At 39.1% G+C, this 16,079-nt stretch overlaps 1 protein-coding gene across 4 annotated transcripts in view; it reads left to right on the plus strand.

The window, feature by feature from the left end:
* The window catches only part of EPHA3 (EPH receptor A3), a 180,569-nt gene that overhangs the window by 128,658 nt on the left and 35,832 nt on the right, over window positions 1–16,079 (plus strand). For 2 of the 4 annotated variants that reach the window (XM_039713197.1, XM_039713200.1), the window contains exons 6-10: window positions 2,047–2,171; window positions 9,226–9,388; window positions 10,856–10,958; window positions 11,410–11,477; window positions 14,811–14,936. In XM_039713197.1, the coding sequence (XP_039569131.1) occupies window positions 2,047–2,171; window positions 9,226–9,388; window positions 10,856–10,958; window positions 11,410–11,477; window positions 14,811–14,936 (585 nt within the window). The remainder of the gene's footprint in view (window positions 1–2,046; window positions 2,172–9,225; window positions 9,389–10,855; window positions 10,959–11,409; window positions 11,478–14,810; window positions 14,937–16,079) is intronic. The other 2 variants (XM_039713198.1, XM_039713201.1) reach the window with 1 other exon arrangement.

Genomic DNA, 16,079 nt, shown 5'->3' on the forward strand with positions numbered 1-16,079 from the left:
CTGCAGAGATGTGTGCAAATGAGCTCAAAATAATTAATACTGTGTTAGGAGAGAGTTTGTTTTTTTAAGTTTGTCTGTATTGGAGCATGCAAGATTGTTTCAGCCTGCCCTGAGTATCTTTTAGAGCAAAATTACCATAATTTATTAGGGGAAAAACCATTTCTGTTAATCATATATTAATTATTCATAAAATCAGTTTTAATTTTACCTTAATGGGAAGTGTTACCAGCTGGGTACTGGGCTTGACAATCTATTCACATACAAAAAAAAAAAAAAAAAAAGAAGAAAAAAGAGAGATAAATAGCTTGACTTAAAAAGAAGACATAAAAATGACTTAGGAGAGCATAAAAGCAGCAAGTATGGATATATGAGTTCCCATGGAGCTGGCTACAGCAGGGAAGTTCAGCCTGCTAAGCACTTTGTGTTTTGGCTCTGGCACTGGTTTGTGGGATTCAAGTGGAATTGCTGAAGGATGTTTGTTGCACACAAATCCTGTATGCTTCTCCCAAACTGATTTTAGGAATTTAAATTCAGGATAAATTCTTCCTGCTGGAAGAAAAAAGAAAAAAAAATTGCCACTTTTTAATCTTTTGTGAACAAGGTGAAATGTGAAAATGCTGTTCAGAGGATGTGTTCAGCCTGGAATGAACATGAAAAAGTGGATCCTGCACTCTGTTAAAGGAGGATTTCAATACTTAGATTGTGACTCAGGACTAGAAAGTATATTGTGCTGGAAGTTTAGCAAAATTAGAAGCAGAATGAATTTTCAAAAATTTATTCTAATTAAAACCTTTATTTTCCTTTAATTTTCTTCCTTTTTTTTTTTTTCTCCTGACTATTGAAAGTTCTTTAGCAAAAATGAAAACCCAAATAGAAAGGGCATTGGCTGCAGCATGCAAATATGTAATGCCTATAAAGTACAGCTAGTTTTATATGAACAATAAAAGCTTCAGAGGGTTCAGCTGATACTAAATTGTTGAGATCAGCTCTAGAGCCTTTTTATTAGGATAACAAATGTTGAAATTATAAACAGATTTTATTTACATGTTAAGATAAAAGGCTGTTTATTAGTAAAAGATTTTTTTTTTAAATGACAGTTACAACCTCCAGTGTGTGATCTGTAAAATATAATCTGATGAATTTTGGCCAAAGCTATGGAAGAGAAGCATTTGGAGTGGGAAGCCAACCCAAAAGAAACAAAACAAAACTAAATAATTTTCAAAAATTGCACAGCTTTCAGTGAGTCCAGGAAACCCAGACCAGGCCTTGGAACAACTTATGGATCTGGGTGGTCTAAAATTGAACCAATGTTCAAGAATCTTAAGTAATTATTAATTTTTTATGTGTGTGTTTAACATTGATGCTATTTCCAAGTTGTGGGTGGCGTGTGAACCTGTGGTATGCAATCAGTTGTCATGCCTAACCCTGATCAATGCACATAAAAAATTACATTATTTTGCTGTTTGGATTTTTCTTTTTTATTCATTTTCAAGGAAATGTGGTGAAAAGAGAAGTGTGTATGGGAGCAATTTTCATCTTGAGAACTTACCAAATAATGATGCCAAAGAGGCTGAATTGTGCTGATGGTTATTCCCAGCCCTGAGTACCAGGAGCTCCTTGTACTTTAATGCATCCCAGCACCCTTTTAGACTTTCTTATCAAAATGTTGGGAAAGTCTAAAGTCAGAGTTCTGCAGGGTCTGGCAATGATAATGCCTCAGCATTAGAACAAACAGGTACTGCTGCTATTTTGCTCTGTATTTTCACCCGCTGAATATATTTCATTGCTTACACTGTAGTAGCAGATCAAAACCATCTGCTGCCTTGCCACCAGTCCTCCTCCAGTGGAGGAGAAAATCTCAGCTTGTTTTCCGTGAGGCCAGGCTGCTCCAAGGCAGGAGTACCACGGCTGCAAGCCAGCTGCTGCTGTCGGTGCGGGGCCAGACCTTTGCTGGGTTAAATGGAAACCTCGCTCCTTGCCAAGAGCTGGAACAGAGATAAACTCGGTTTGCTTCTCTCCCTCCCCTCTCCCCTGCCCCCTCTGCAGCTCCATCGCCCATCACAGTCATAAGGAAGGACAGGACGTCCAGGAACAGCGTGTCCCTCTCCTGGCAGGAGCCCGAGCATCCCAACGGGATCATCTTGGACTACGAGGTCAAATACTACGAAAAGGTGGGAAGGTCAAAGGGGAGGGGTTTGCTCAGCACTGCTGGGATGAAATGAAATCATTGCATCTTGCCCGTGTTAGGGATTCAGAAACACTCAGCTTTGTAGAGCCTGCCTCAACAGCACTGTGTTGGAACTGCTCGATTTTTGGTGATGAGAACATCAGGAAATACAAAATAAAATCATTCACAGAATTCACAGAATGACTAGGTTGAAAGAGACCTTCAAGATCTCTTGATCCTTGACTCTTGATCTCTTCAAGACCATCAAGTCCAACCCAGCCTCAACACCTCAACTCAACCCTGGCACCCAGTGCACATCAGGAAATACAAAATAAAATCATTCACAGAATTCACAGAATGACTAGGTTGAAAGAGACCTTCAAGATCTCTTGATCCTTGACTGTTGATCTCTTCAAGACCATTGAGTCTAACCCAGCCCCAACACCTCAACTCAACCCTGGCACCCAGTGCCACATCCAGGCTTTGTTAAACACACCCAGGGATGGGGACTCCGCCACCTCCCCAGGCAGACAGTTCCAGAACTTTATCACCCTTTCTGTAAAAAACTTTTTCCTAATATCCCTCCTATATTTCCTTTGGTGCAGCTTAAGATGTGTCCTCTGGTTCTGTCAGTGCTGTCTGGAGAAAGAGCCCAACCCCAGCTGAGCACAGGCACCTTTCAGGAGCTGTGGAGAGTGATAAGGTCACCCCTGAGTCTCCTTTTCTCCAGGCTAAACAGCCCCAACTCCCTCAGTTGTTCCTCATATGGATCCCCAAGCATATCAAACAAACACAAAGTAATGTAGTCAATATTTAACTCCTTTAATTTCTTATTTTCTCCACTAAGATTTTGTTGTTATGCTGTTCTATCATGCTGTCAGTGTCCCTGCGTTTACTCACATGCTGGTGGCACTTCCCTGTGGCATGAGCATCTTCTACATGAAAATTATTTGGAAAATGTTGGCTGGCCTATGGGGCTGGTTTAGACTGTGAAAGTTGTTTCTGTGAATAACTGAATTATTCAAAAATTGTAAGCAAATAACTACAGATGAAAGAAAACCTACCTTTTCCTTTTTATTGAAATTTTCTTTTATTTGCAACTGTTTATTTAGACATCTTATAGAGATCTATATTTACAAAAAAAAGTCTTTGTAATTGAATGTTTTTAGGAGGTCTTACTGGTAGAATTGAAAAGACCGTAAATTGCCTGGAGATTGAGGAATGTGGTATTAGCCATTTTTTGTTAGCTCTATTGATAGCTTTATTTGATATATTGCTCCTGGAATTAGAAAACTTTGAAAAAAATGCCAGAATTCTGGTTTAATTGAGCATTTGCTAACAGTCTTCATATCTAATCAGGCTTATATTTCATACATACCAGAGAAGATGTAATGATAATATCCTCTAAGAAATGCTGTTAAAAATACCCCATGAGTATTCAGTTAATATTTAGAATTTTTTTTTTTCATGGAACTTTTGAGTGGGACAATGTGGTATTGGTAGCTCATGCCTGATCTTCAGATGAAGAAAGAGGATCAGAAGGCTGGATGCTGAAAAGATTTCTCCCAAATTTATGTAATCTGATTTTGGGAAGAGTTTTTTTGGTGAGCACTTGAACTTTCAAAGACCTTGGTAAAAATTTAAACATGCCTTGTGCTGGTGATAATGGGAGAAAAAGAAATGATCCAAAACATTTCAACTCAGTCTCACTTAATGGAGCAGCATCCGTGGACTTCTACGTTGTTTTGTTTTTAATTTCAGTTGGGACAGGATCAATTTCAGTCATCCTCAGGAAGGCTGGGCCCCATCACAAGTAACAGGGACTTGGGAAGACAAATGCCAACACTCCAGATATCCCCCTGTTCCTTCCTATATCCCAGCCTTACAAGCTGAGCATGGGGCCACATGGGGTGGGATATCCCTGTACCCAGCTGGGATCAGCTGTCCTGGCTCTGTCACCTCCCAAATCCTTGCTTACCCCCAGCCTCCTCTTTGGAAAGGTGTAAGAGGCCTTGGCACTGCAACCACTGCTCAGCAATAACAAAAACACCTCTGTACTATCAAACCTGTCTGTTTTCAGTGCAATTCCCACAGCTACAGCTGGATATTGTGAAGAAAATTAATTCCACCCCAGCCAAAAACAGCACAGGTGATCTCTTGGGTTTTACTTGTCCCAAAGGGAGAGATTTTTTTTCCCCTGCTGTGCACATTCAGTTAATTTTAATTAAGTCACCAATAAGTTTTATTTGTGTTGGTTTGGGATGTTTTGACCATCTTTCTACACTGAAATTGGGGTTTTATGTTCGAGAAAATTGCCATGCAGTGTTGTGTTATGCACAGACAGAGCACACAGCCCCTATTCCCACCGGGTGTATCCACTCTCAGGGAGCACTTGGTTGTCAGAAGACAGCTTTATAAGACAACCCACCAGTTTAGGAGGCTGATCTTGCACATGTGTTTCTCCCCTTTGAAGTCTGTGATCAAGAGTTCATATGCACCAGACAGTTTTCTTAAACCAGGGAGCCAAGTGCTTGACAATGGGAGCCAGACCATTTAGAGCAAAAGGCTTTTAAAAAGCCAACCTTTCTGGCACCAGCATTTTTAATGTGTGTTCTGCAGGCCCTTGGGGAATCAGAAGCCTATTCCTCAGGGTTTATGAGGGGAAAAAAATTTAAAAAGCAAATCTGTTGTCAGGAGACTTGAATCTATGTATTTTTAAGCTTTGCAAACAGGTTCAAAACTAATCTGATAAACTTACCTGGGGCCAGAGCAGCTCATGCAGAATTGTTACTCTTCATTCCTCCACCAAACACCTTTGGAAGATGCTGCTTTTCAGTCTGGGATCTCTGAGCATGCTTCCTTCCCTCCTCTTTTAAAAGGCAAAGTTTCTTTTCAAACTGGTCCACTCCATTTGATTTTCGGCTTCAGAAATCATCTTGGTTGTGCTCATCAGAAAATCCACTGCTGTTAAGTGGAAATAAACCCTTCAGAGTTAGCAAATCTTCAGGGTATTTCTCCTGACAAGTCATACCTGATTGTTGGTAGATGGTTTATTTTGAGGCATCCTTTTTCATCCTGCTTGCTTTCAGTTGATACGTGTTTTGTCATCTCTTTAAAATGAAAAAGGGCATTCATCATAAAGAAATTAAAAATTAGAGCATTAATAGAGCAATGCAGGTCAGCCCAATTCTGTCATACATCTTGTTCGTGGCATTATTTTGCTAAGCTGGTCTTAAGGTATTTAGGATATTACAAGAGATTTGGAGTAAAAAATACAATGTCATGTGTATTAATTGTAATATCTTGTATTTTTTTCTCATGGATTATTGTCATAAAATATGTGAAATATATTCAGTTTCTCAAGGGAAGTTAATTAACCTGCTCATTTTGGGTTTTTTCATCAGTTATTGCCTTTGTGTAGCTGAAAGAGCAGAGCTTTATATGTGTCTAAAGAAATCAGTAGCTACAGCTTTAGGAAACTATTTCAACTCTTTGGAATTAATCAGGATGGCCTGGGTTGAAAGAGACCTTTAAGATCATCCAATTACAACCCCTTGCTATAGTTAGGGGTGATTTCCACTCTCCCAGGTTGTCCAAAGGCCCATCCAGCCAGGCTTTGAACACTTGATAGCATGATGAACTGAGTGGCAGTTTTTTAGAAACAGTGTTTGGAATAGAATTGTATTTTTTTGCAAAAAAATTTAGAGCTTTATTATGAAGCCCCAGTCAATATTTATTCATTTAAAATACTTAAAAGACACAAAATCTTGCAGAAGGAGACCATATGGAATTCTTAGGCATTTATTTTATGGTAAGACATAACATTTTATGTTAAGTTGATGGTACTAAATGACACCTCAGTTTAGCTCATCCATATAATGCTGTGCTGAATTTTAAGTGTCTCATCCATCAAAGTGCATAAATAACAAAGCCATGTTTTGTCCTTACACCAACCTTATTCTTGTTTCCTCATCTTTGTTCACATAATCATGTTCTCTTGAAGAAGTATCTTGTTATATGAAGGTACAGAAGAAAACCATCTCTTAAATACCTATTAATTGTTTCAACTAAATACGTACCTTACAATTAAATCACGTCTCTTTATTAAGATGGAGTCTTCTGCAAACAGTGAATGAAATTCAGCTGCAGGCTGACGTTGCTGAAATAGATTTGCTTTTGCCATCATAGGAATTGTGTGGTTACAGCCAACACAGAACTCTGCACTTTGAGGCTGAAAAAGTGCATTATATTCAAATGTACTTTGTTGCCTTTGAACTCTCATTATTCTGGCTTTAAGTGCAGGTAGGCCACGAATACTCCACAAGACTTGTAGGAAATGTCATATCCATGCAGAGCTCACGTCTGGCAATAAGGGAAGCAGTATCAGGGCTGTGGCCTCCTCCAGAAATGTGTGCTCAGGTTTTGGCCTCTCAAGTGCACATGAAGCTGATGGAAAAAAAATATTTTTCCTTCTATAATATAAGCACTTTCTGTGCTTATCTGAAAAAGGGCAAACCATTCACCCTTCCTGGTATCAATTTAAAATGTCTCCAAAATATGGTTTTTGTAAAGCAAAGTGTAAAATTATAAAATGTCACTTGCAAATGAGACACTAACATCAGTAGGATTTGCCTCCCAGCAAAGGTTGCGTCTGGTAAACTATGCAGAAATATTCAGGAAGAAATTGCTTTGTGCATCCAAGTTCAAATTTATCCTCAGAGTGTTTGGTTGAAGTTCTGCTTGGCAAGGACTGACTCTCCTTTTTGTATATTCCTTCTGCTTATGGCAGCTCTAGTGCTGTATCTCTGAAGTTTTGCTTTATCCCCAAGAAAGATAAACTCAGGCTTTTATGTGGTGTTGCACTGATTTGATTATTACTAACATAAAAAATTACTTACAAAATATGTGTGTAAAAAGCTTCCCATAAACTGAGATACCATGACATCCTCCATACCATTGTTTTAAAGGTTTATTTTCCAAGTTCCAATGTGGATTATTAACAGACAGGGCCATGACTCTGTTTTCCCTTGCACGTATGTATCTGCACCAGAAGGAAATGTTTGCATTTCATAAAAGCAGCCTGAAGGCAGATCAAAATGAATGTCCAGTCATAGCATACACAAAAGATGTTGTGTTTTAAAGACAAGATTATTATGTCTTTGAAATTAAAATAGTTGCCTACATCCAACTGAAAGACAAGATAAGGAAAGCCTGCAAATTATAATACTAGGCCTTTGTTAGTTCAAAAATAAATAATCTTGCACAAGCCTGTTAGCTCTTTACAGTGTCTTCCTGTAAATTTGCTCCCCTCAATTTAGAACAGAGAACTTTTTAGAGAAGTATTGGGAAACTTTGAGGAGGTCCAGTGCTGATTTCCTTTTTATTTTTACTGTGCAAAGAAAATGGGCCATGGTCTACACTTTGATAGTCATTCTTTGAGGACTGGGTCCAGCTCACCCTATCTGAGGTTTAGATTCTGGATAGTAACTTTTAGGCACAGGCTCAGCTGCTTTTTCTGTTTTCTTAATTTTTTTTTTTCCTTTTACTGCGATTTCTCTTGAGCATAGTGTTGAATACTGCATGGAGATTCTGGCAAATTTCCTAACCATGGTGTAAATGTTTCTGTTTCTCTATATCAAAGTGCTGCCAAGAACAGGGCACTTAGGCTTCTTTAGCACCAAAGTGAGCAGTTTCTGATGTTCACCTACTAACCTAGAATACCCTGACTCTATTCCTGCAGACAGCAGAGCAAACACACTAAAACAACTCCAGTCTCTTGAACTTTACACGTGAAGGTGAAATGGCAACGAGTGTGTTGGGTGTTTTCCAAGCCCTGAGCTCGTGCGTTGGCACTGCAGTGTTGTCAGAGTGAAAATGTCAGCCCCTCACCAGCTAATGCAATGCCATGAGAGATGATGAGGATTAGGTGAGATGCCCTGCATCCGACGTGCCTGCGCCGGGCTCCCGCTTTCAGCCCGGCCGGATTCAATGGCTGCAGTGTTCTGCCCGGTGTTCAAAGCAAAAGGACATCACATGAAATCCCCACCACCTCCAGAAGGAAAAAAAGTTCATGGTGGGGAACCTAAACAATTGAGATTCTCACAGTTTCCCACATGTGTGGCTGCTGGCCAAGAGGGTTTTTTTTTCCTGAGACAGTTCCAGCTGCCATATTTAGGAAGCCAAAAATGCTCTTTTGGTGCAAGATGGCTTTAGTAAAATAAGCAGTACCTCAGGCCCCAAATGCATGCTTAGATGTTAAGATTATGTGCTTATAGTGGGACAGAGACATACTTTTATCAGGATTAGCTTTTTACACAGTGTGAAGTGTATCCAAACTTACCAAATTACAAACCAGTCCTCCTCTTATTTTATATAAAAAATGTTATGTCAGACATAGGTGACTCTTAAGCAGAGAGGGGTTATGAACGTAGTCCAGGATTGAGTTCAGTGTGGTTTTGTCCAAGTGAGGATGAACACAACTATCTCATAGTTTTTATAGCATAATGGAAAACCAGCTCAATCTGCCTTTTTGCTGAGCTGAGGAGCCTGAGTGGGGTTTCCCTCCTGACTGTTATAGAGGTAACACTGTCTTGTAAAATGTGAGGCAGTAAAATCTGCATCCTGCAACAGCTCTGCAGGGCCCTAAAATGTCTAAGTTGGCCTGTTACAACTTCCAGTTCAGTGCAGTAGGCAAATCTGATTTATTTTTTTTTTTTTTAATAATATTTTAATAATTTTCTTGTTGTATTACAGACCACAGACAAAATGATGCAAAACCATTTAATAAAATATCATAAACTCAGTATGTCTAGTATTCGAGTATTCTAGTATTACAGCAGAATACCATAGCAAATCTGATGATTTAAGGTATCTTGTTAAAAGGTGATTGAAAGTGAACGTTTGCACAAGCATTTGCTAGGCTGTAAATATTAAAAAATACACCAGTTGCCTCCAGGACATTTGTAGTCATTTAGTACCAACCACCTCTTTTTTTTTTTGTTTTTTTGGGGTTTTTTTTAGGGTGTGGTTTTAATCTGATAATGTCTTTTTTTCAAAAGCAGGAACAAGAGACAAGCTATACAATTCTGAGAGCCAGGGGCACCAACGTGACCATCAGTGGCCTCAAGCCTGACACCACCTATGTCTTCCAAATCCGAGCCAGGACTGCAGCTGGATATGGCACCAGCAGCCGCAAGTTTGAGTTTGAGACCAGCCCAGACTGTATGTATTTGTTCAAAAGGTTTTTGCTGACATCCTGCCCAGTTCCTGACTGATCTCAATGGCTGCTTTCACTCCTTCTCTAGCTGAGGAAATGTGTCTCATAACTATTTATGATGTGTCTGTCTTGGTAGCATTTCTGGGTAACTTTATGTTTTATCATTAAACTTGAAACAGTCTGTAAAGAAAGTTCTATCCCAGAACTATCACAGGTGGTGTTTTCTTCCATTCCCTACCCTACTTCTACCTCAGGCCAGGATTGATGCCTTGCTAGACCATGGCTCTTGCTGAGGGAGGAAGTGTGATAGAAAAACAAAGAGTAGTTTCAAGCCAAATCTTTCACCCTGATTCTGTGTATATTTGAGATATATTATGCATTTCATCCCCGCTTCTTCCTTCTCCACCCCAGTTTTTATTCTGAAAGGCAAACAAGCTTCATGTTTTAAAAAAAAAATGTTACAAATTGCTGTTATGGTGACTTGCAGCTTTGGTGTTCTAGTTGAAACTAGAACTCAAGTTACAGGACAATTACAGCAAGGAAACAATCAGTTGCACAGATAAAAAAAATTAACAGTTTAGAGGTTAATGAGTTTTCTCTGCAAAGTAATGTTACCCAAAGAAGGGGAAATTGAAAAAGTAGAAATGTGGAAGGAGACAGGGGTGCCTATCTCAATAATAAGCATAAAATTTGCCCAGATGACCAACAAATGGCATAAGTTTGTTTCTGTGTTACCCAGTTGTGATAACTGGGTGCAGCTGTGGGTGTGTAACAGGCACAGATGGGAATGGTGTGACCCTAAAGAGAGGCTCTCCAACCTGTGTGGGCCAGGAGTGTTAGCTGGAGACTGGTTCTCACAGCAAAGGTCTAAAGCCATCCTGTCATTTTGTCACAGTCTAAAGTTCCATGCTCAGGGACCACAGGGAGATACCCAAAACAAGGCAGAAAATAGCCCTTATTTTCTCTGTAAACATCTGTGCCTGCATGCTCTGGCTTTCCACAACCTTCATGTGGATATTGTCAGGCTTTAGTAGGAAACTTAGCTCCTAAGAACACTTTCCATCATACAGAAGGGGAAAGGAAGCTGATGATTATGGGATTTTGTGCCAAGGAAGAGTTCCTTAGTGAGCATGACATAAAGTATGTATGGCATACATGACATGTATGTTTGTATTTATGTATAAGTTTATGTTTTAGCATCAGTTTGCCAGCAGTTGCTACATTTAGCAAAAGTAAAAAATTGAGAGTCGCAGAAACAGATTTGGTAAATTGGCAAAGATGGCTCGGGTCTGAAGTTTTCTTTCCTTGTATTTATTTGTTTGATGAAAGATAATGTTCTGAATTCAATATCTACCAGGAGACCAAATGCTATGTAATTATCCCTGTCCCCTATGTGCATGTAAATTCTGATGTCACCAACGAGATGTGCGTGTGTGTGAGGTTATTTAGATGTTTTTGTGTTGCCTTTGCAGCCTTCTCCATCTCCAGTGAGAACAGCCAGGTGGTGCTGATTGCCATTTCAGCAGCAGTGGCCATCATTCTGCTCACAGTGGTGGTGTATGTCTTGATTGGGAGGTGAGTCTGGTGTGTGATTTGCACATTTTCTCCTGTTGCCACGTCCCAGGGGGGCCCTGGTGACAGTGGCACATGGGGTGTCATGGTGTGGCTGCTTTTTAATCCTTTGTCTGCTGCCCAGGAGCTCCAAACCCTGCTCACAGTCAGTAATGAGCCTGCTCACATTAGCAGCCAAAATCATGCAGCAGTTGTTAAAAAATGCTATAAACACATTCTCAGGCAATTGTAAAATTAAACTGTAGGGGTCAAAAATCAACAAATCCTCTCATTAGCCAATTTCCTCAAATTCCCTGAGAACATCACATGCCTCTGTAGGGCACAGAGAATGTAAATATCATTAAACTTTCAAACAGGCATTTAATTGTGCAAGGAAAACTTTCTATTCTGTTTCCACCTGCAGTTAACACATAAAATGCTCTGTATTAATTTTTTTTTTTCTTTTTGCTTGTAGATTCTGTGGATACAAAAAGTCTAAACATGGCACAGATGAGAAAAGGCTGCATTTTGGGAATGGCCATTGTAAGTTACTGAAGCCTTTTAATGCTTCCAGATCTGTTGAATTCCTCCCCTAGGTAACTGATATTTTTCAATTAAAAAAAAAAAAGAGCCATACCTCACTTAAACCAAGGTGAAATTAGGAAGAGAATTATCCCTTCTCTTATGGGTAAGGAGATTTTCCCCAAACAATTATTCTTTGTTTCGACTTCTTTCATCTGTGTTCAGGTTAGTAATGAGCCAAACATCCCTGTCTATGTTCAAACAATGCCTGTGGTTGAAATTGTGATATTGATCCTGCTGTGCAGCACTGAAATCCAGAGAACAACTGCAGCTTCCTTGTTATATAAAGTCTAAGAAATACATTTTCCTTCACCAAAGCAAAATATAAATAAATTAAACCCATCTTGATGAACACTAAAGCTGCTGTGAAAATTGCTTGCTTGACAAAGTTCACCTACAAATAATAGTAATAATCTGATTCTGGATCCTTTTTGCAGTGTACTTAGTTTTGTTACACTTTTCCACAGCAGAACTGTGGATCCTGAAGGCTGGCTCACAGGCAAAGCTCCATCTATACACCCTTTAAAACAGGAAAAAAATTAGTTTTGGAGCAGGAGAAGCTGAGGGGAAAAGAAGGTGATAGCCTAATTCCTGATCAGGAATGCGAGGATTACTTGGTTGGTTTTTCATTTAATCACTGCACTTTGGATGTTTATATCCTTACAGGCAAAGATAATGCCCCTCATAGACACCAAGACAAGAAAATACTTTTTTTCAGCCACATAATTCTTGATTTCTAGTGTGGCTTTTTTTAATAAGAAGCAGTAGTTCCTCTTTGAAAATGTTTCAGCTCCAAATGAGTGTCTTGCTACCCCATATAAACCATGGTTGAATCATGTATTTCTGTTGTTTGGCATGTTGTAACATTAATATCTGTGGGTTTTTTTTGCACACAACATTGGCACTCTACTATTTGCAAGAAAAGAGCTGCTGGTACCATAATCAGGTGGCCCCTCCCCAAATATAAGTGAATTAACATTTTAATGAGGGGTTTACCTGCCGTAGCTGGAAATTAGAGCTGCTTCCCAACCCTTGAGACAATGGAATAACTGTTCTCTGACTGTTCAAATCATTATTCTTTCAAGTTTCCTGCCTCTCCTTATCTCCAGAGAGCCAAGAGTATGAATATCCATGATTTCTGTCTCCCTGTCACAGACTGCAGCCCAACAACTGCTAACCAACTATTCTCAAAAAAATCTCTAAGGTTACATGTGGCCCATAGAATTAATGCTTCATCATCCAAATTTAATGAGGTTATAAAATAAAAGCAGCCAGTAAAATAAGTGTCACAGACAAATAACAGGTCAGAATTTGCTCTCCTTACTCCCACACAATGGAAAGTTGCAATCACTATTCTTAAACATGGCAGTGCTGTTAAATTCCTGTGGATTAAATTGCTTTTAATTTGGCTTTAGATATTTATGTACTGTTTTCTGAGAAGTGTCATGCTGATTCACTATGCAGTAAGACCAGAGCCAATCATGGGCCTGGTATGTCTGTTAGAAGTTCTTGAAAATTACTTATTATAGATTTTGCAGACATTTATCTGTTAGAATTTGTAAGTATGTATGTGTGTGGCTGTTGAAACTTTTAATCTTACCAAGTTACTCATTCACAATTAGTAAGAAAATTGCTCCTATGAACTAAAAAAGGACAAAGTAACTTCCATGGCTGTCGTAAACTTTCAGCATCTTATGCACAGCAGCTGGTTTATTTCAGTCAGTTTACTCTGAATTACTTTTAAAAAGGCTCCAGCCATGAGCTATTCCCTGCAGCCTTATTACAAATCCTATAATATTACTTCAAAGGAACAAAAATGTTTCACCTCCTCAGATCCTCTCCCTTTGCCTCCTCTGGCTGGGCCTTTTTATTTTTTTGCTACCTTTAGGGCAATTTGTGCTGTTAAAATGAAAATGTAAATTATTATGTTTGCACAGAATGAGCTGTAAAGTAGTGCAGCTTAACACATGTGCATGTGTTTATTATCTGTATTTCATGACAGAACCCAGTTACTGCACAGGCTGCCCTTAATTATTGGTGTGAAGGGATTATTCTCCTTGCAGCCACCATCACCTGATCTTGGGAACCTCTGGGGTCAGCATTAAAAATCCCAAGCCAAAAACCCCACAGTGCAGAAGCTTTTAATTGTTATTTTTATTGGGGATGTGAGGGGGCCTGTAATGTACATTCAGCATGGACGGGAAGGAGCATTTACAAGACTTTTAACCAACAGCAATATACAGCCAATTACTTTTTGTTTTACTTGCAGGTAATTCTGTAATCATCAGGCTCTTGAAGGAAACACAGTTGGCTTTTAGTGCTGTGCACACGCAGCCCTTGTGTTGGGAGCATGGCTCTTACTTTGCTTTGTTTTCAAGGCAATTAGCTTGGGAATTCAATTTTATCTTTTTTTTTGTTTGTTGCTGTGTTACCCAGTTATCATAACTGGTATGATTGTATTCTGAGACAAATCCCATAAAATTGATTTTTTCCCCCTTTTTTGCATACACTTTTTCATTGTTTGATAAAACAATTTTGTGCTCTCACCATCCAAAGGTTGTTTTCCCCCATCTTTGCAACCCCAGCAAAAAAAGGTTTAACTGTTTTAGCAGTGAAAAAAATTGCTGCAGTATTATAATGCTAAGCTTGAAAGGATATTACTGAGTGGGCTAGGGCAGTGTTTGTTGAAGGAGTTAATATCTTTTACAAGACCTATTGGTGCAGTTAGGGAAAGCTGGAATACATGTCTGGGAATGTAGGGTTTGTGGCAGAAGCAGAAAACTTCAAGCTGGGTATTTCACTTTTTGTTAATAAAACATATTCCTGTTGTAAAATGGGTACAACAGAGGCAGGCACAGAAGGGACTGGGTGCAAACACAAGCAAGGCTTTGAGCTGGGCAGAAGGAATGAGGCTGTGCTTTGCTTTCAGTGTTTTTGTTGGAGGCAAAGGTTGGGAATGATCTCGTTCAGCAATCCCCAGCCAAGAAACTCTAGAGGTGGCCAAAATAATAACAGGGATGTATGGAGAGCAAAACTCTAGAACCAGCCTTTACTCAGAACAATTATCTGCCATCCTTGAATGTTCTGGCAGAGACATTGAGGCAGGGGTGCATTTTTTTAATGTATAAGTTTCTTATTATGCATCTTGTTTTAAAGACTTAGGAAAAAGAAGAGCTGGAGTTAATCTGATTTCTTAATATATTCCTAAGAACTTTTCAGGTTGACTGTAGCAACACATTTTGTTCCTTGCCCCTTTTTTGTTAACATTTTCTCTCTGGATTTGTTTTTACACAGTAAAGCTCCCGGGTCTGAGAACTTACGTAGATCCACACACGTATGAGGATCCCAACCAAGCTGTGCATGAATTTGCCAAGGAACTGGATGCTTCCAATATATCCATTGATAAAGTAGTTGGAGCAGGTAATGATCACCAGATATATTGAACTCAGATAGATTTTTGCTGTGTATATACTGTCTTATGTGTTTAGGTTCATAGTTGTGACTGGAAAGAAAATGTTCTAGAAAGTCTTCAAATTAGCAGGTCACATTTACAGCTGATTTCAGTGCAAAATTAAGGGCACACAATTTTCTATATTTTTTTTTTCTCAAAGAAAGGAGACAGCTTCTCCAAGGACACCAAGCCCATATTTGAGTGCACCGCCGTTGGAAGGGAAAAGATCATTCTGCCTCATTTCTATGTTTCTCTTTAAAATCTATCAGCACGGCATAGAAAATGTTATCTACTCTGAAGATGTTTTCTTTTTTTTCCCTCTTTCCCCATGAAAGAACTCTTGACTATTATGCCTTGAGTGAAACCACAAACTCATTTCATACCAGTCACCACGCATCCATCAGGCTGCAGTGACCTTTGGTCGTTGGATTGATTTTGGTCACTGCTTTGGATTTGAATTATGGATTTAGGAGAAAAGAGTTGTCTGTCCAATAACTGGTTGTCTGAGCCATAAAGATGCCACAGGTTGTTGGATTTACAGGAAACAAGCTGGAGAAATGATCAGATCAGTAACAGAGGAGCCAGATTACAGAAATTCTCATTACACTGAGTGTTGCAATGGAGCATGTAGCTCCTGATGGAATGTGTGCTTGCTCCTTGAAGTGAAGTGGCAGATTGTCTCATTGAGCCAGAAGATCATGGAGTGTTGCCTTTCCTCCTATATTAAAGCATTTATGAGGAGTACTATTGATTTTTAATCCATTGAAAAATACTTGTTCCTTTATTATTGATTTTTTTGGCTTCTCTCTAAGAATATGGTTTGAATTAAAACCGTGAGATGTGAGAGACAGACTCTGAGTGCACAGCAAAATATTTTCAGCTGGAAAATTGTAAAACCCAAGGTACTGTACTCAGTGCATCTCCTGAATCACCCAGAAAAAAAAAAAAAAAGGAAAAAAAAAAAAGAACAGTTTTCATCCTATCTAACTGAAGCTACTCAACTGTTGTTAGTTTGAAGTTATTTTATGGAAAGGTGGAATCCGTGTTCCTTGCTGGTTTTAATTTTGCCCCACAAGAGTGCACTGTTCTCCATCATCTTCAGTCAAGGCAGC

The sequence above is a fragment of the Passer montanus genome, unplaced genomic scaffold, assembly GCF_014805655.1.
Source record: "Passer montanus isolate IOZ18808 unplaced genomic scaffold, ASM1480565v1 scaffold28, whole genome shotgun sequence".
In the NCBI taxonomy this organism is placed as follows: Eukaryota; Metazoa; Chordata; class Aves; order Passeriformes; family Passeridae; genus Passer; species Passer montanus.